The sequence below is a fragment of the Oncorhynchus gorbuscha genome, linkage group LG05 (assembly GCF_021184085.1).
Source record: "Oncorhynchus gorbuscha isolate QuinsamMale2020 ecotype Even-year linkage group LG05, OgorEven_v1.0, whole genome shotgun sequence".
Taxonomy (NCBI): Eukaryota; Metazoa; Chordata; class Actinopteri; order Salmoniformes; family Salmonidae; genus Oncorhynchus; species Oncorhynchus gorbuscha.
This window is the reverse complement of record NC_060177.1, coordinates 27,936,297-27,956,929: the sequence shown is the minus strand read 5'-3', so window position 1 is coordinate 27,956,929 and position 20,633 is coordinate 27,936,297. Positions and strand designations below refer to the sequence as shown.

Sequence of the window (20,633 nt, the reverse complement as noted above, 5' to 3'; positions counted from 1 at the left end):
AACAGACAGAATGTTTGTCTTGCTGTAGAAGAATAAATAACTACAGTAATTAGCCATCAGGAATGGGGTTCAAAGCACATGCAACGTCTGCTCTTTCACCTTCGATGTATTTCAACACCTTTATGATTCCTGACTGAGTCAGTTATGTTCCGAACCAGATTGGCTGTTAGAGTAGTTTCCTATTTCAGTTCTCATTTGACCAAAATAAAGCACTCAAAATGGCCTGTACATAAGGTTCTCATCATGGCTTCATAGGGATTGACGGAAATTATACTCAGCCAGTGTTACAAGTAGTCACATGACTTTCCATCGGCTCAAGCAGTGCCCTTTGAAATAGCTGTCATATCACGCAACATGAGTTTCCTTAATGTGACAAACCAACTAAACACCTCGGTAAACAGAGAGCTTTGTAATCAGTTGCCATTTCAATCTAACATCAAAGAGGTACAAGAAAGCAAAGGCTTCCTTTTATGCAATATCTGTTCAGAAACTCACAGGGGTGTAGTTCTGTGTGTTTCAGTGACTGTCAGATATAATATTGAATCTATGTATGTGGTTTGTAATCTCTGCATGCATGTAAAGGTTGACAGATAGGAAGAAAACGTAACTTATTGATTAGATGAAGAAACATGTTTTGACTAAGTTGTCCATAATATGTTCTACTGCATATCAGTTTGCTATGTTCTACGTTAGTAGTTTCACATCTGTATACATTTCACAATGGTGTGAGTAGTCAACATGTTTTGCACTGTAAATCTATTTTATTTGTTTGTTTACACAGAAAATATATAACTCTGCTGAATTCCACTGCAAAAAAATACATATTTGGATTATTCTGACCATAATGGAAAGCACAGCTATTTATTTTCAGCCATCTGAGTACTGTAGGAAATGAAAATCATCCTAAACCCTGGTGAGATCCCACAGGTGGTTGATGACAGAGACTGTGATTGGTTGGCTGTGACCTCAGCTGAAGGTCGTGTGGCCATGATTGGTTCAGGGATAATAGAGTAACATTGGATAGTGTATACATTGGGTTTCAGGGTCCATTAACCTGTTTCTCATTTACACAAATCTCTTACTATTTTATAAACTGTCTTTCTTATACTCAACCACCCACTTTAAGCTTTGTTGTTTGCTTTTTACTTAATTTGCCTTTAATCATCCTCTTCTTTTGTTTCCAACTGATCCCTGTTTGATTTGCTCCTATCTCCATCCCCTGGTCTCTCCATCCCCTCCCTCTTCCACTCTAACCCCTCTTCCACCCCCCTCCCCTCCTCCCCAATACACTTTTCCTCTCCAGCTGGGTTTGTGAAGTCGCCAATGTCTGAGACTAAGCTCACGCTGGACACCTTTGAGCTGTACTGCGACGTGATTGGTAACCCCACCCCCGAGATCCAGTGGTGGTACGCCGAGATCAACCGCGTCGACTCCTTCAAGCAGCTGTGGGACGGCGCCCGCAAGCGCCGCGTGTCCATCAACACGGCCTACGGCAACAACGGGGTGAGCGTGCTGGGCATCACGCGCCTCACGCTGGAGGACTCCGGGACCTACGAGTGCCGGGCCAGCAACGACCCGCGGCGCAACGACCTGCGCCAAAACCCCGCCATCACCTGGATCCGAGCCCAGGCCACCATTTCGGTGCTGCAGAGTGAGTGGTCTATGTCCTGTAGTACCTAGCTGGTGAACAACACTAACTATCCCCTGCCTGTCCCACCACCCCACTCTGTTAAAAAAACTGAGTTCACACCTCCACCACAGCTGTCCCTGGCAAAGACAGAAATAAAACAAAACACCAACCACCACCTTGTTATTTGTTAATTTCAAAGACTTGTCTTTGTTTTATTTCTGTATTAGAAATTGGAAGAAATTGTATTTTATATTCTCCTAGAAGTACTGCCTTTTGTGTTTTTGTTCTATTATGTTGATAGCTCCTATTTGTTCCCTCCTCCCCCTGCAGAATTTGAGGATTCAAATCAAACTTTATTTGTCACATGCGCCGAATACAACAAGTGTAGATCTTACCGTGAAATGCTTACTTACAAGCCCTTAACCAACAGTGCAGTTCAAGAAGAGTTAAGAAAATATTTACCAAATAGACTAAAGTTTTTAAAAAAATATTAAAAAGTAACACAATAAAAATAACAATAATGAGGCTATATACAGGGGGCACCGGTACCGAGTCAGTATGCGAGGGTTCCAGGTTAGTTGAGGTAATTTGTACATGTAGGTAGGGGTGAAGTGACTGCATAGATAATAAACAACGAATAGCAGCAGTGTACAAAAGGGAGGGGAAGGGGCAAATGTATATAGTCCGGTGGCGATTTTATTAATTGTTCAGCAGTCTTTTGGTTTGGGGGTAGAAGCTGTTGAGGAGCCTCTTGGTCCTAGACTTGGCCCTCTGGTACCGCTTGCTGTGCGGTAGCAGAGAAAATAGTCTATAACTTGGGTGACTGGAGTCTCTGACAATTTTATGGGCTTTCCTCTGACACCACCTATTATATAGGTCCTGGATGGCAGGAAGTTTGCGCTCCAGTGATGTACTGGGCCGTAAGCACTACCCACTGTAGTGCCTTACGGTCAGATCTAAAGCAGTTACCATACCATGCGGCGACGCAACAGGTCAGGATGCTCTCGATGGTGCAGCTGTAAAACCTTTTGAGGTTCTGGGGACCCATGCCAAATTTTTTCAGTCTCCTGAAGAGGAAAAGGTTTTGCCGTGCCCTCTTCACCAGTGTCAGGACCATGATAGTTTGTTGGTGATGTAGACACCAAGGAACTTGAAACTCTCGACCCGCTCCACTACAGCCCCGTCGATGTTAAATGGGGCCTGTTCGGCCCGCCTTTTCCTGTAGTCCACAATCATCTCCTCTGTCTTGCTCACATTGAGGGAGCGGTTGTTGTCCTGGCACCACACTGCCAGTTCTCTGACCTCCTTCCTATAGGCTGTCTTATTAGTTGTCGGTGATCAGGCCTACCACTGATATGTTGTCAGCAAACTTAATGATGGTGTTGGAGTCATGTTTGGCCATGCAGTCGTGGGTGAACAGGAAGTACTGGAGGGGAATAAGTACACACCCCTGAGGGGCCCTAGTGTTAAGAATCAGCGTGGCAGACGCATTGTTGCCTACCCTTACCACCTGGGGGGCGGCCCGTCAGGAAGTCCAGGAGCTGTAGTCAATGAACAGCATTCACACATAGGTGTACCTTTTGTCCAGGTGGGAAAGGGCAGTGTGGAGTGCGATTGATATTGCGTCATCTGTGGATCTGTTGGGGCGGTATGCAAATTGGAGTGGGTCTAGGGTTTCCCGGGATAAGGGTGTTGATGTGAGCCATGACCAGCCTTTCAAAGCACTTCATGGCTACCGATGTGAGTGCTACGGAGCAGTAATCATTTAGGCAGTTTACCTTCGCTTCCTTGGGCACATGGACTATGATGGTCTGCTTGAAACATGTAGGTATTACATACTCGGCCAGGGAGAGGTTTAAAATATCAGTGAAGTCACTTGACAGTTGGTCCGCTAATGCTTTGAGTACAAGTCCTGGTATTCCGTCTGGCCCATCGGCTTTGTGAATGTTGACCTGTTTAAAAGTCTTGCTCACATCGGCTACCGAGAGCGTTAACACACAGTCATCCAAAACAGATGGTGCTCTCGTGCATGCTTCAGTGTTGCTTGCCTTGAAGCGAGCATAAAAGCCATTTAGCTCGTCTGGTAGGCTCGCGCCACTGGGCAGCTCGTGTCTGGGTTTCCCTTTGTAGTCCATAATAGTTCTCAAGCCCTGCTACATCCGACGAACGTCAGAGTCGGTGTAGTAGGATTCAATCTTAATCCTGTATTGACGCTTTGCCTGTTTGATGGTTTGTCTGAGGGCATAGCAGGATTTCTGATAAGCGTCCGGATTAGTCTCTCGCTCCATGAAAGCGGCAGCTCTAGCCTTTAGCTCAATGCGGATGTTGCCTGTAATCCATGGCTTCTGGTTGGGATATGTACGTACGGTCACTGTGGGGACAACGTCGTCGATGCACTTACTGATGAAGTCGATGACTGAGGTGGTATAGTCCTCAATGCCATGGGATGAATCCCAAAACATATTCCAGTCTGTGCTAGCAAAACAGTCCTGTAGTGTAGCATCCGCGTCATCTGACCACTTCCATATAGAGCGAGTCACTGGTACTTCCTGCTTTAGTTTTTGCTTGTAAGCAGGAATCAGGAGGAGAAATATGGTCAAATGGAGGGCGGGGGAATGCTTTGTATGCATCTCTGTGTGTGGAGTACAGGTGGTCTAGGATTTTTTCCCTCTGGTTGTACACGTGGCATACTGGTAAAAATGTGGTAAAACTGATTTAAGTTTGCCTGCATTAAAGTCTCCGGCCACTAGGAGCGCCGCTTCTGGGTGAGCATTTTCTTGTTTGCTTATGACCTTATAGAGTTGGTTGAGAGCGATCTTAGTGCCAGCTTTGTTCTCTGGTGGTAAATAGACGGCTACGAATAATATAGATGAGAACTCTCTTGGTAGATAGTGTGGTCTACAGCTTATCATAAGGTACTCTACCTCTGGCGAGCAATACCTCGAGAGTTTTTTTAATACAGCTGCACCAGCTGACATTGCGCACCAGCTGTTATTGACAAATAGACACACACCCCTACCCCTCGTCTTAACAGACGTAGCTTATCTGTTCTGCCGGTGCATGGAAAACCCTACCAGGTCAATATAATCTGTATCATCGTTCAGCCACGTCTCGGTGAAACATAAGATATTACAGTTTTTAATGTTGGTAGGATAATCTTAATCGTAGGTCATCAATTGCATTTTCCAATGATAGCAAGAAGAACGGATGGCAGTGGGAGTTTACTCTCTTGCCCGCGGATTCTCAGAAGGCAGCCCGATCTGCGGCCCCTTTTCCTGCGTCTTTTCTTCAAGCAAATTGCAGGGATATGGGCCTGTTCCAGTGAAAGCAGTATATCCTTCTTGTCGAACTCGTTAAAGGAAAAAGTTTCTTCCAGTCCGTGGTGAGTAATCGCTGTTCTGATGTCCAGAAGTTATTTTTCGGTCATAAGAGGCGGTAGCAAAATTATGTACAAAGTAAGCTCAAAAATAAGTTACACAAAATGCAAAAAAACGAACAAAATAGCACAATTGGTTGGAGAATGTAAAACGTCACCCATGCTCTTCGGCTCCATCTTCTATCTTGACACAATTCTCAGAATTCTGTAGATTTCCTGCCTCTCCCAAAGCCCTGAGCGTTTTGTTGTACATCACCACAAACCCAGAAACCTCCCCAGTCTCTGTCCACCTACTCCCGCTTTCCTCCCACACCAACCTCTCCTTCTCCACATACAGCCCATCCTGGCCGTCATGGCCCTCTCCTCTGTCTCATGTGTCCTTCGACAGCTGTCTCGTTTCTTTCCCTATTCTCAAAACAAATCCTAATTTCATCCATTTATTTCTGTATTTCTTTTGTGATGTGTGTTTTTCTGTTGCGTTGCGTGGGTTGTTTTATTCACTTTAAAGCCCGGTGTAATTCTGCCCTGTCTGCACCATGTAGCCTAGGCATCGCAACGCTTTGAAGTTGTGCTGCTTATTTTAGTGGCGAAGGGGTAGATGGGACGTAAGAAGACAAGGAGGGAGCTGTCCAGGTGTAAAGCGTGACCTTGTTTTAAACCAATGACTCACCCTAATCCAATAAAGGACAGAAAACAGTGATTTTCTTAAATGTATTTTTTTCCTTTCTAGATTTGAGAGAGCTGGTTTCATTGCTGCAGCAGACAGACTCTCTCTGCACTCACCTGTGTACTGTATGACCTTGTACCTACTTAGCCATTATTAAGTGTTTGAGCATGAATCAGTAATGACATTATATCCTCTACCCTCTCTGCTGTATTGCATACAAACATTCAAACACACTCAATGTCAACTGGACCCTTTAAATGAGCGCATGATGCAGTGAGTGCCCAGCCCTTTGGAGCACAGAGAGATGTGGAATGTTGTTAGACACAGCCATGCAGCCAGAAACTCTTCTAGAGTTTTACTACAGGAGTCAGCTCCTTCATCTCCAGAGCATTAGCTACTGATCTGTCTGTCGTACACAGTGTTTACCATGCTGTTGGACTACTGTCTGACTGCAAGGGCTGCATGTGCACACTCTCCTAATCTCACACGCATTATACTACACTCCGCCAGCTGGCTTGAGACGTGTACAGTCGGCCGACAGTAGATATCTGAGTTTACTGGTGGTAGAAATGTGTCCGTCATCAAGCTAACATGAAATTGGTCAATCCAATGTTTTCTTATTTAAAAAGACACATTCATTCCAAAAGGATCTGTACGTGTTCCAATAATTGAGTCAGACCTTTTGTCATCCAATATATTCTGTCATTACTGAGTGCCAACGTTCTTGTTATAGACTTGTAATAATATGTGTATATAACATGCATACAACAGGCTATACACACTGAACCAAAGGAGACGATCATGTATAGTTCTTCGGGAATGTTTTCAAATATGTGCTAGTCTTGTTTTTAACCTTTAATTTGTGATTGGAATGAATCTCAAGGTCTATGCACAAAGTCAAGGCCGTTTTTTAAAATTAACTTGATATTGTTACTACATTTGTAATAAACTCCTTAGTTTAGGTTACAATTGAATCAACAGTGTATTTAATTGCACTAAATGAACTCATCTATACAGGCCTCAGTGTGATTTGGTTTAGATCCCTTCCCAACCTGTGTTGTGTTCTAGCTGATAGCTGCTCTGTTTATTGCAGGAGGGGGTTTGGCTCAAAATACCAATCAAGTGGGCAAACATCCTCCTTCTGTCAGCAAGAAATAGACATTACTGGCACAATCCTCTAGGACTGTATGCAGGTCAAAATGGAATAAAATGTACTACACTGTTATGAGTGGGTAACAGTGTCAATGTAATGATGCTTTTACAATCCTAGACACAGAGGTGGCTACGTGGTCAGTGCCTGTGTGCTGTGCATGACATCACTGATTCATTCTCTTTTTGAGCAGTGTCCTACAAATGACCTTCTTCTGAGCTGAGGAAACCGCCCATGGAAAACAATGTGCTTTTATTGCCTAATGCAAATTTCTTGAAATAACTATTTCTGTGTCGTCTGTGTATATTTCCAGGATGCCACACTATGTGGGCTGAGAGGCCTGTATAGGGGTTCTGAAGCAGAGAGAGAGGAGGGGAGAGAGAGAGAGTGAGAGAGCAATAGAGGGAGAGAGCCATAGAGTGAGAGAGAGGGAAAGGGCAGGAGGGGGAGAGAGAGCAATAGAGTGACAGAAAAAAGAGAGAGAGAGAGAGGGAGGGGGAGAGAGCAATAGAGTGAGAGAGAGCAATAGAGTGAGAGATAGAGAGAGGGGAAAAGAAAGAGGAGAGCAATAGTGAGAGATTTCCCTACAGAACTGCAGAAGTAGGTGCTGCCATGAATGCTAATATAAGTCACGAGCCAGAGCCCAGAGACTTCCCCTCCCCTCCTCCACTAGGAGGTTTGTAGTAGCAGCCAATAGGAAGATTATTATGCTCCTCCCCCTTCTCCTCCCTCCTCTAGACCGGGGTTGCGTGGTTGCCAAAGCTGGCCCGCCGTGGAGGAGGGAGGTTGTGAGGGGAGCTTCCTCACTACCCAAGGCTGCCTGCATGCGCTCTCTGATGACACATCCTGTTTGAGCCTCCCTCTATGTCCTTGAGAAATGGACCCTTGGGTTGCTCTGTTAACAAATACACAAAATGATTATACTAGTAAAGAGCTAGTGGTTGTTATAGTGTAGTGGAGCAGTAGTCAAGCTGTTGTTCAGCTCATCTTTGTTTGCCACGATTATATACTTTGTCCTCTTCTGTTTAGCTATTGTTTTTTTTCCTTCCACCAGATAGGTTTGCTGAAGATTAAACCTTATTCATTTCCTTGCTTTGGTTTGAATGACAGGACAGCAGTTATTTGGAAGTCAGTGATTGGACATGTAAAAATGTATGTTGTTCAAATTTCCTTTATTCATTCAACCTCATATTTGTATAATTTCATGATAATTTCACGGTTACATCACTCTTTTCATATCCAAGTGCCTTCCTGAATCAATTTGTACTGTTTAAAGAACCTTGTTGCTGTCAATATCAAATTGAGTGCTACTGTATGCATTAGGCATAATGATAATACAGTCAGGTTCAGGAAGTTATCAAGTGCCAGTGGTTCCAAACCAAAGATGCTTTGGTGCTGGTCATCACCTTAAAGATCATTACTTCCACAACTCCAGGTAGTCTAGCGGGTAAGTGTGTTGGGCCAGTAACCCAAATCCCTAAAACGACTAGTTGAAAAATCTGTCAATGTGCCTTATTTGCACCTTTAAGTTGCTCTGGATAAGAGCGGCTGCTAAAATGTAAATGTAGTGTCATTATGATTATCTATCATCTCAAAATGGGCACGGGAACAAGAGGTACTAGGCCTGAGACTAATCATCATTCTAATTTTACAGACTTAATTTTGTCAGAATATTTTAAGTGAGTTTTTTTAAGCCCATCTATTGTACGGTAACAACAGAACCAAAGACAGATACAGGGTTTAGTGTTGCAGGTATTTTCCTGCCGCTCCATGTTGTGTTTCTTTATGTATTTGTGTTTTTGTTGTCTTCTGTTCCAGCCCCAACTCCCACCCAGTCTGTGTGTGGGGAACAGTCAGTACAGTTACAGTTCTGCTATAGTGTTGAGCCCCAACTCCCACCCAGTCTGTGTGTGGGGAACAGTCAGTACAGTTACAGTTCTGCTATAGTGTTGAGCCCCAACTCCCACCCAGTCTGTGTGTGGGGAACAGTCAGTACAGTTACAGTTCTGCTATAGTGTTGAGCCCCAAATCCCACCCAGTCTGTGTGTGGGGAACAGTCAGTACAGTTACAGTTCTGCTATAGTGTTGAGCCCCAACTCCCACGCACGTCCCCCACCCAGTCTGTGTGTGGGGAACAGTCAGTACAGTTACAGTTCTGCTATAGTGTTGAGCCCCAGTTCAATGATAAGGGGTTGCTGTCTCTCTGCGTGTTTCAGAGCCCAAGATCAATGCGTCAGATCAGATCATCCTGCCCTCGGAGACCAAAGGGCCCCCTGTCACCCTGCAGTGTAGCCTGACCAACGCCCACGAAGGCCAACAAGAGAGCTTCTGGATGAAGAACGGAGTGGAGATCGCAGACACACGGAACGAGCAGAAGAACACGGAGTACATGTGAGTCCTTACTTATTCTGTAGTTCTCTTACTAGAGCATTCAACAAAGCCCTTCTAATTGTCACACAGACTATCAACACTAAGACCAATCACCCTGAGATGGAAATAAGAGCCATGTTGCCAAGTCCTTTAGTGAAAACAGTTGTTGGGCAGCTCCATCCCTTGCAGGGCATAGCCATCAGAGCAGCCTCTGAGCTTAGAGGAGCAGAGCAACCAGCCCCTGTACTGCACAACACCCCCATAGACATCTCCCAGACTCTCCCAGCCAGGCGCGGACGGCTACATGAGGAGACCACTGGGCAGTTCTTTTCCTGTCACATTACATTTCAGTACTCTATTAATGGCTGACCCCAGAACAGACAGCCCCGTCCTAACCTCTCCTCTCTCCTGGCTGCCTAAAACACAGCACAGAGCTAACAATGTACGCTAAGGACTTCCACACAACATGCATCATTAGGTGATGTATCATTGCATCATTGGGTGATGTACAGTGATAGACAACAGAATTAGAGAAAGTTTTATTTTTGACTGGGCTCAAGTTATGGAGTAACTGATATTTTGTGGTTTGTTGCAGAATCAAGAAACCAAGGTCAGACGACGCAGGGGAGTACATGTGTGTTTACACGTTTGAAATGGCTCCCAACGCCAACGCCACTATAGAGGTAAAAGGTAAGACTCTCCGACCACCTGATCTCACTCACGTTATAAACAAATGACAGATACTTGTTGGACTAGTGTTGGACTAGTAACCGGAAGGTTGCAAGTTCAAATCCCCAAGCTGACAAGGTACAAATCTGTCATTCTGCCCCTGAACAGGCAGTTAACCCACTGTTCCTAGGCTGTCATTGAAAATAAGAATTTGTTCTTAACTGACTTGCCTAGTTAAAAAAAGGTGAAATATATATATTTTTTTAAATAATTCACCAATACTGTACTGTCACTTTCATTTGACCCTTTGCCATACCTAAGAGAGAGATACAGTTCTCCTATGAGGGATCTGATGGATAACACAATCTAGAGCTACTTCCTGTGAACAGATCCCCTTCCAGTGACAGACGTTGAGATGTTGGTCCGGTGATGTGTTTTGGTGTTGACAGGCTGGTCTCTGGAGGCTGCTGCCACTCATTGAGAGGACAGGGCAAGACAGGACAGCTGAAGGGAGGGACAGAGTCCTGTCTTCTCTGCTCTCTCTGTACACTCGATTCACACAGACTTCCTTCAGGCTACTGTCTCCTCTGTAGACACTGGTCAACAGTGATTTACTTGATTTTTTCGTCAGATTATTATTAAGATTTTGCACCATATAATTGGCACGGGACCAAGGGTATCGTATTTGTGTCGCATTTGTTAATTTTTTAAGGGGAACTGACGATAATTAGTGATAATGTGTCAAATAATGTGGCTTATTCTGTACTGTATATGTTGGATAACATTGTTTCACATTTGAAAGCACATATTCATAATTGTTAGGATCATTCATTGACGTGAAAGATGCTTATAGAAAAACTAAAACCATAGCGAGATAGAAGTTGACAGCTCACCCTTCAAGTGGAATAAGGGATTTTACTCTGGGTGAGAAAGGACTTGCAAAACCCTGTTCTAGAGAAGCTTGCCTGCACGTACAGTGTTAAGCCAATTTGTTGTGACATTGCTATGGTTGTGCATAGTGAGCTTGCCATTGACTGTTATGCCTGCCTGGCTGTATTAAGCGCTAGCTGCCTGTGTGGTAGGTTGGTTGCGTAACGCGTGTGATGACCGTGTATGCTCTGCAGCTCTGCTGCTTCCTCCAGCCTGAGATGACAGGCCTCATCTCCAATCAAACCTCAGCGTCCTGACCCTAGGGCCGTGTGAAGGGAGGTAGGCAGGCAGGCTGCCAGGGAGGCTTGCTGCCCCTGGCTGTTAGAGCCTGTACAACACACCGTTTCCTGGACATATCAAACACCATGGCAGCACTGCCTCTCAACATTATTGTTTACTGACTGGGAGTATTAACTGAATTGTTGACAGATGCTATTAGTCGTATTTTGGATGCTAATGTTTTGGTTTGGAGGAAGCATTGGCACGACAATCATTTTTAGATAGATTTAGATACATTTGCAGGCTTTCCTGTTAATTATTACAGTTAAGGACCGATTGAGGAATAGACTCAATAAAAGCTACAGATGATCATTCTAAGCAGAAATACATGATATTTGTGACCAACTGAATCCAATTAGTCTTGCCTTGCCTTATACAAGGGCACTGAGTCCCATACCATTAAACCCATACTCGGTCGTACCACCAGGTCCCATACATTAAGCATGGTAGAGGGGCCGAGCCTGTGTGCTCTCTGCTCCTGGCAGCTGAGCTCTGAGCTCCCCCCAGCTCCCCCCAGCTGCAGTGTCCTTGGCGCTCCCATCTCTCCAGCTCTCAGCTCAGAGCAAGGCAACAGATGGAGGCTTGTGTGATGGTGGTGTGGGATTAAGGTTCAGAATCCGCTCCCAGCCATTTGTAATGGCAGGACTTTGTTGTCCACGATGATACAGTAAGCTGCTGTCCTGAGCATGCATATTTTGCGCATCCCAATTATCCTTCGTATTTTTATATATCCGATTTTGTTGTGTGCTATCTACGCATTTTTTAAAGAGATAATTCCACATGCCCTGTTGATTGAATCAAATCAATTATGAATTTTGCAGATCTAGATTTCTTTCAAATTCCTATTTTTTTGTCAAACGCACAGTACAGGCCCACAGGATAATGTGTCATATAATTCTTTATACCATGACATTGTTGAATACTTGTTTCTGATTGGCTTGAAGGGCATTTTAGAGCATGCATTATTTCTCTATAAAGTACAGTATATTTGCACGGTAGAATTCAATGGCTATAGTGTTTGAGCTGCTTTTGAAAGCAAAAGTCGAATTGAAAACATTATTGGCATCGTTTCATTCGATTTTTACAATAGTAAGCTAGGACTGAATGTTTGGTTAGTAAACTTGCAAGCTGCTCCAGTGGATGTTGAACACATTTCTACCTGCAAATTAACACATTTCTAGCAGTAAATGTGTTAAATTATAGCCATGGTATGCAAGGGATAATCAACTTGGGGCTCTATGCTTTCTCTGTAAAATAATTCAAATTTGTTAGTTCCACTCCACACGATCATCACATTTGAGCTCAAATGCTCTTTAAATTCAGTGGAGAGATGGGAGGTATCAAAAACAGTAAATATAAATGGGACTGCCTAATCGCCTCTTCCAGATAGACCACCAGAATTGTCTCTTTCTCTATATATTTCTGACACACAGGCAGACAGACACATCCACACAGCAGCACTGTAGATCAGTAATCACACAAGCTGTTGGGGGTGTGAAATGGAAGATTTCTGCCTGTTTTGGCACCACTCAGAGGGCAGTCGGTCTCCACGCTGTCAGTCAGTCACAGTGGAAGTGAGCTGGGGATAACGAAGACAGAGATAAACGTGGCCCCTCCCCCACTAGCCAGCGAGCACGTGTGCACCATAGTTACAGTAGGAAGGATGATGTCACTTTGAGCTCAAGCCACTGCTGCTCAATCATCCTCCATGACAACGGCCGCTGCCGCGCTGCAGAAAACGCTGCAGCACCAGGCCAGCCTCTCCCCTGATCCTGCTTAATTGCATGGAAGGAATTACCGTAATTTCAAGGATTAGCAAAAGGCTGTGGCAGTTGTCTCCCGGCTCCAGAGCCGAGTTAAACAGAGGATTCTGTCTGAAAACCCAGGGTGTCGCTGGGTTGGAGAATCTCACCTTTGAGAAAGTCTGTCACTTGTTGACTATGAACTGAAACTCTGCAAGATATGTAGGCCTACACCTTCAAAGGGCATACTTGGAAGTAAGCCGCAGCAAACCATGAGCTCTACCTTTTAAAGTAACTTGGAAATTGAATAAAGCAGCTAAATGTGTCCCTGCCTCGATCACTGTTGTGATAATGCATTGATTCCAGTGTTAAGTCCTTCTTCAGGGAAGTCAGTGCCTCACAGCTAAATCACGGAACAATTCCCCAAATCCTTTCATAATTTACCATCACTTTCATGTACATCTTAATGTGAGTTACTATAATCAAAATGGGTCCCGACAGACTTGACTATATCATCTGATGTCTTGTTATTAAGAGAAGCCGATGAGGAACGACTTTGACACAAACATAGAACATCTTGCATAAAATGTTAGAATTTTTATTCAAATGCATTTCACTCCCTTTTCCCCTTGTTTTAGCGGCACCTGAGATCACGGGCCACAAGCGCAGTGACAATAAGAACGAGGGGCAGAGTGCTCTGTTGTACTGTAAGTCTGTGGGCTACCCCTTTCCCATCTGGACATGGCGTAAACTGGATGGCTCAAACTACATGGTACGTGTCCTCTTCCTTGGCTCTATTATAACTCATGCTAGATCAGGGACTCCCAAACTTTCTCAGCCCACGACCCCATTTTGATATCTGAAAATGTTCGCGATCCCAACCATGTGAAAATAATTATGTTATTAACAGCCAATGTTGACTTTTTATTTGGGGCTTTGGCAGTCAATTGAAAAGCATTCAACAGTAGTTCTGATTGACGGTGAGTTGAGAAGACATACTTTTAATGTGGGGCTATGACAATCAATTGCAAATTAGTCTGACATAATGTATCTTATCTCACCACCACTAATGATATGGGTGTGCTTAATGAATGTTGTGTCGGAGCTTCTCAAAGTCAGAGGGCGTGGTCGACAGTGATCACCTCATATCTGCTGTCACATCCAACCTGGATCAATATTTGGTTATAGTGCAGACGAGAGCACTGATGGTGGTTTCAAAACAACTGGGAACTCTGAAAAATACGAGGTCGAATCATCACGTAAGTGATGTTAAGGTCGGAAAGTCGGACCTCAAGAAAGAGGCCCGAGTTCCCGAGTTTGAATTCTGAGTTGGATGATCGTTCAAAATTATTTTTCCCAGTCGGAGCTCGGTTTTTTTCCCGAATTCCCAGTTGCCTTGAATGCACTGAAGTCGGAAGTCAGAGATTTCCGAGTTCCCAGTTGTTTTGAACGCGGCATTAATGCTCAGGGGAGATGGCAGAGTATTATTCCCTTTGAGTAAGGAACCAATACTCCTCCTCAGTGACCGTGAATGCATTCGGTCACGACAGCTCGATCAGCTGTTCCATTTCACATCGGCATGTCAACTGAGCCAGAATCACAGTCAAACGGATTAGGAAGTAGGTCCGAAAGTGCTCTTCCAAGCATTGGAGGTGAGTAGTCATCACTCATGTGGGACACTTACTGATGCTGTTTTCTGTTAGACACATGCACAGCGAAGGGAAGGGGGCATGGTTTGTGTTTGAAAGACTCTCTCTCCAATAAGAATGAATTCCTATGAATCCACTGATTTGGTCACTCATCTGTAGAAGGATTTTGTATTTCCCTGCATGCTTGCGTTCAGTTTGGTCAGTTTCCCAAATATGTCTGTTACATAGGCAAGGAGACTAATTTTCTTTTCATTACACATAAAGTTAACCATGTCTGTTTTTTGTTGTTGTGAATGACAATTGTTCCTCTCTCAATGCAAAGAAAAAAGTTCAACCACCAAGCCTCGTGTGAAATAGAACCCTGTAATGCTCTGATCCCATATCTCCACATAGTTTAGCGAACAGGTGTGTGCGCAGTGGATGTGGTTTGATGTAAACTGAACAAAAATCTAAATGCAAAATGTAAAGTGTTGGTCCCATGTTTCATTAGCTGAAATAAAAGACAATGTCCATACGCACAAAAAGTGTATTTCTCTCAAATGCAGAGATAATCCATCCACCTGACAGGTGTGGCATATCAATAAGTTGATTGAACTACATGATCATTACACAGGCGCACCTTGTGCTGGGGACAATAAAAGGCCACTCTAAAATGTGCAGTTTTCTCACACAACATGCCACAGATGGATGTCTCATGGTTTGAGGGAGCGTACAATTGGCATGCTGATGTACAGTAACAGTGTTGCTTCTGTCCCTCTCCTCACCCCTACTTGGGCTTGAACCAGGGACCCTCTGCCCACATCAACAACTGCCTCCCACGTAGCATCGTTACCTATTGCTCCACTAGGTTACGGCCCTTGCCATACAATGCGTCCATATGGCAGAGGGAGACACATTCATAACTAGAGTGCAGAGGCCCGCCATAGATGGAGCCCCATCTGTGCAAAAGCCCACCATTCGATCCCATGGAATCTGTTTTTCGTCAATATAGCCAATCAGCACACTGAACATCCTCTGTGCTGTTTCATGCTCGGAAATCGTGCGACAGAACAATATGTCCTTGTGAATAGCATCCCCTGACGTGTATAGCGAACAAAACTCATGCATGGCTATCTCGGCCCTCACAGCTAGTGTCCATTTGGAGAGCATTAGCTGGGGAGTTTGAGTTGTTCAGTCAGTATTCTCTTAATGGCTAGCAAAAACATAAATTCTTTAGCAGTGTTATCTGACAAAGGTATTGATGTGAGTTTCTCTGCCTCTGCCTCCCCACGTATTGTTTTCATCTTATCATTTGCGGACAGTAATATCAAAGTCTCTGCAATAGTGTGTGGTTTCATAGCATAGAGGGCCTAGTCATTCACCGTGGGAATGATTCAGGTGCAACGGTCAAGTGCAGTCTTTTCCCATGATCTAAGGGGGCTTTCTGGTTGAATTTTAGATTGGAATCTTTTTCATTTAGATTAAGGTTAACCACATTACAATGATTTTTGAGATACAAAGATGATATTATAAAATACATATATTTTTTGGTACATTTTTTCCCGGATTTTTAAAAATCTCCCTCGACCCCATTTTCATATCAGGTGACCCCGCATGGACCCTAGTTTGGGAACCGCTGTGCTAAACTACTGTGATCACTGTCTGGAATGTGATCATAAAATTGTCTGTAACATAGAAATAATTTATATGCTAATTTACCCTCCTCCTCTAGGAAATCGATAACTCCTCTGGCCGCTTCTTCATCACCAACAAAGACAACTACACAGAGCTGAACATCGTCAACCTGAACCGCACCTCGGACCCTGGTGAATACCAGTGCAACGCTACCAACCACATTGGCACCAAGTCCATGTCGTCCATCCTGCGGGTGCGCAGCCACCTGGCACCCCTCTGGCCCTTCCTGGGGGTGCTAGCGGAGATCATCATCCTGGTGGTCATCATCGTAGTGTATGAAAAACGCAAGAGGCCAGACGATGTGTTGGACGGTAAGACAACGTTAAATATATTATTATATTGTATCTCTTTGGGGAGACAAGACAACCTCTCGCCATGTTGTCATCGTCAGGCCCGTTTGATTATAAATACTAGTCAGCGTTACTGGATGCTCTCATTGAAATGACTGTACAGTACGTTACCTTAACAGGAAAAGGGGTTCTCGATCTCACCTGAAAGAGACCAACATGCTAGCAGCGGCAGGGGAGTATGTACTGATTCAAGCAGTGCTTGTGGCCATGGGGTAAAATCAGGGAGGAAGAGGGAATTATGACCCAGGAAATAGGCTGCTGCTCCTAGAACAATACAAAGACATTCTCACTCCAGTTAAACAATGATTCAAATATCTGATTATGGGGCTGCGCTCGGCTAGAAGTTCAACAGCCATCAAGAACCAATTCAAACAGGGTTCCTCTACCATCAGCACACACATTTATTACACTGTTACCAAGTGAACATGTTGCGGAGGCTATAAACACGGTGCTGAATATTCATGACGCTGACTCCGCTGTGTTAGCAGTAGCAGCGGAGACCCACTGTGAATAATTGACCTCTGTCGGGGGACACGCTCCCTGGATGCTCCGTCAGTACTGAGAAGGGAGACAGAGACACCGCTGGCTGTCACACAGCGCAGCGCCACACATTAGCTGCATAATAATATGACCTTTAGAGATGCTCCACATTAGTAAACCAGGAGGGGGTCCACAGCTAACCTTTTAAATGAAAGAGTTGAAGTGCCGTTGCGCTCTCGCTAATGATGATAACCAGGGACCATTTTATCACCCGTCTGGAGAACTGATCAATTCATTTCATTGACAATAATTTCAGACAGGGAATCAGGGGAAGTTTGATGTGTTATTTTGGCTTTGTCCTACAAGTTCTGCCTATGGCTGAGGGCTTAAAGTAGAGAAACGAAAATCCCTGTTACCTACTCCAATCAAAGCCCGTCACATCCGCAGGTAAGTTATTCTCAAAGTAGCCTCCGTTGGTAACTACTGTACTACTTTTACAGAGTAATATCTGTTCTAATAACAAAACCACTTGATAACATACAATAATATAAACTGCTAAAGCTAGATTCAAAAGTGTCAAAGTCAAACAAAGGCATAATAATTTGAGTGTAGAGTCAAAGCCAAAAAGGCCGTTGAGGCTTCACCCACTCACGGTTCTATCAACTTTATTCAGGATATCAGCTAGATATGAATTCATTGGTTACTGACTTTTTTTCCCCCTCTCTCCAAATGGCATCATTATCTAAACGGTTGGTAAGTGAGAGATCTTGCATGTTTTCAGAGAATGATTTTTTTGATTTGATCCGTTTCTACTACAGCCCATCCAGACGACCATGTCAACACCCGTCTATCAGATTATTTGACTACAAGTTGTTTGGCGTCTTTGCATAGACAATATATATGTTGAAATGATGTATTTATTCCATTCATATTCATTTCCATTAAGAGGGGCCAACGCAGTTTGACATGTTTTCTCCTGTATAGGTGGTGGTCTCTGATGTTTAAAACATACATTGCTATCAGCCTACTGAAATGCACTGCTATGTTTATAGCTGTGTACATTTTATACCAGTCTTCTTCACTTGTCTTATATAGGAGTGTTCAATCACTCAAACCGCCCCACACACGAGGAGAGATAGTATGCACTCTCGGTTCCCCAAGGCACTGATATACTGTAGATGCTATCATTAAAAAAATAAAGACTGGGTAGATTAAAAAGATCAATTATGCATACTCCTATTTCTGAGGTCTGAATTGTGTATGCACTGTACAATCCTTCCCATGATGGTTTCAGCGTTAAATACTGTTACACTGCAGTACACGATTAAACAGAAATGACGTAAAGTCACCAATAAAGTAAGCATTGGCTTTGTGTACAGTCTGAAGACAGTGTAGTGCTTTGACAAACACCAACCAATCTCCTGCACCCGTAGGCAAGGGTTTATGTACTGGAGGAGGGGGAGAGACACTCGCTTTGGTGTAGAACGGGTTGGCCACAGCGTGATATTTTGTTTGCCCCCCAACGAGTAGATGGTAGATTATCTGCCATATACATATCAAGTGAACACTGCATCACTTGTGCTAATAGCCAGCTCTGAAATCTCCTTTTAGTATCCTCTATCCCCAAGAGCTTTGTTATATGTATGTGTACATTATGAATTCTGTCTTCATGATGGCTAAATTGTGTATCAACATTGATAAATGCACTGCCAAGTGATCCAAAGCAAAGGTTGAGTTTTTTTGGAAAGCAAATACATTTTTAAAGAACTTGTGGGGGTTGTGAGGGTTCCACTTTCTTTTAGTGTGTGGGATCATTAGGGAACAACCAGGAAAAATGACACTAGGCAAAATGTAGGACAGCAGGTAGCCTAGCGTTTAAGAGCGTGAAGCCATTAACCAAAAGGTCACTGGTTTGAATCCCTGAGCTGACTAGGTGAAAAGTCACCCTGGATAAGCGTGTCTGCTAAATGACTAAACTGTAAAAATGTAATGCAGAGCATATCAACCCATTGGCATACAATAATAACTTGCTGAGTACATTGATCTTACCCTGGCTATATTCTTAATATTCTCCACACTGTAAAAGTCAGGGTTTTTGTTTGTTTGCAATTTCATGACTTGAATCACATATTCTAAACATTATCTTTGCCCGACTGGATAACTCTGCACCCAGGGGCTAGTTGTAAGTGAACTCAGATGGTAGTGTAAGGGTGGAAAAAGGTGGGGATTTGGCACTTACAAACATACGTGTCCCCAAGACTGTCTCACAGGCAGCCATGCTGTCCCGTCTCACATTGTGACCACCATACCCCCCCATTTAACTGCCAATGGCATGCTGCTGCTTTCTGGGCCCGTATTCATAAAGCGTCTCATAGTTTAGTGCTGATCTAGGATCAGGTCCCCCCTCTCTATATAATCTTACGGATTATGATCTAAAAGGCTCAACTGATCCTACATCAGCACTTCTACTCTGAAATGGTTACGTGCCCCAGATCTCTGGTTGCATGCTACTGAACACACTTTCACTCTCCATGCATACTATACTGACCTACTGACCCATTCTTTCTCGTGTGTGGTCAAACACATGCCACTGTGGCACCTTGAAAGAGTGGTTATCTGTACTAACTAGCTAATCACTAACGTGCGATGATGTCCACTGACACTGCATGCTGCTGTGTAATTCAACTCTACACTAAAAACGTTATTCTACTAAAACATTTTTTTTTTGCTCATTCATGTACACGTAAAGCCTGCTTTCACAACTCAGAGCTTTTATTGTCAGACTCTGTCAAATTAAAAATGCAGACCTGGAGACTTAAAAAAAGTTCACTTTATTCCTATAACTTCGGCATTCTGTAATGACACCAACAACCCATGCAAAAGACCCATACCGCGGGATCCACAAGGGAACTTGAAGAAAACCGGAACATTGAAAATGTTAACATCAGTTGCAAATTTGCAATAGTTCACACTGACGTGATGTGACTTAACTTTTAAACTGCTACAGTCATGTAACAATCATGTAACAGTTAAGATGTCAACATCAACATTTGAAAGAAAATATGGGAGCAGTGTGTTGGACACTTCTGAGGGATGACCATGTTGTCTAATATTCCATTATTTTTGTGCTCTTTCCACTCTTCTCTCCCCTTGTGACGAAGATGATGAGCCAGCCGCACCAACGTAAGTATGATAAATATTCTGTTCTCTCAAGACTACAATAAAAACAATATACATACAGTACATTCGAAAAGTATTCAAACCCCTTGACTTTCCCCACATTTTTCTACATTACAGCCTTATTCTAAAATTGAACAACACACAATACCCCATAATGACAAAGTAAAAACAGCTTTTTATACATTTTTTCAAATGTATAAAAAGAAAACAACTGAAATATCACATAGGTATTCAGACCCTTTAGTCACTACATTGTAGAAGCACCTTTGGCAGCGATTACAGCCTTGAGTCTTCTTGGCACACCTGTATTTGGGGAGTTTCTCCCATTCTTCTCTGCAGATCCTCTCAAGCTCTGTCAGGTTGGATGGGGAGCATTGCTGCACAGCTATTTTTTAGGTCTCTACAGAGATGTTCTATCGTGTTCAAGTCTGGGCTCTGGCTGGGCCACTCAAGGATATTCAGAGATTTGTCCCAAAGTCACTCCTGT

At 43.7% G+C, this 20,633-nt stretch overlaps 1 protein-coding gene across 3 annotated transcripts in view; it reads left to right on the top strand.

Annotated features, from left to right (window-relative positions):
- The window catches only part of LOC124035779 (neuroplastin-like), a 39,275-nt gene that overhangs the window by 13,299 nt on the left and 5,343 nt on the right, over nucleotides 1-20,633 (top strand). The window contains exons 2-7 of one of the 3 annotated variants that reach the window (XM_046349486.1): nucleotides 1,304-1,651; nucleotides 9,040-9,214; nucleotides 9,789-9,883; nucleotides 13,452-13,585; nucleotides 16,174-16,447; nucleotides 20,140-20,149. In XM_046349486.1, the coding sequence (XP_046205442.1) occupies nucleotides 1,304-1,651; nucleotides 9,040-9,214; nucleotides 9,789-9,883; nucleotides 13,452-13,585; nucleotides 16,174-16,447; nucleotides 20,140-20,149 (1,036 nt within the window). Of the gene's footprint in view, nucleotides 1-1,303; nucleotides 1,652-9,039; nucleotides 9,215-9,788; nucleotides 9,884-13,451; nucleotides 13,586-16,173; nucleotides 16,448-20,127; nucleotides 20,150-20,633 lie in introns of all 3 variants that reach the window. The other 2 variants (XM_046349485.1, XM_046349487.1) reach the window with 2 other exon arrangements.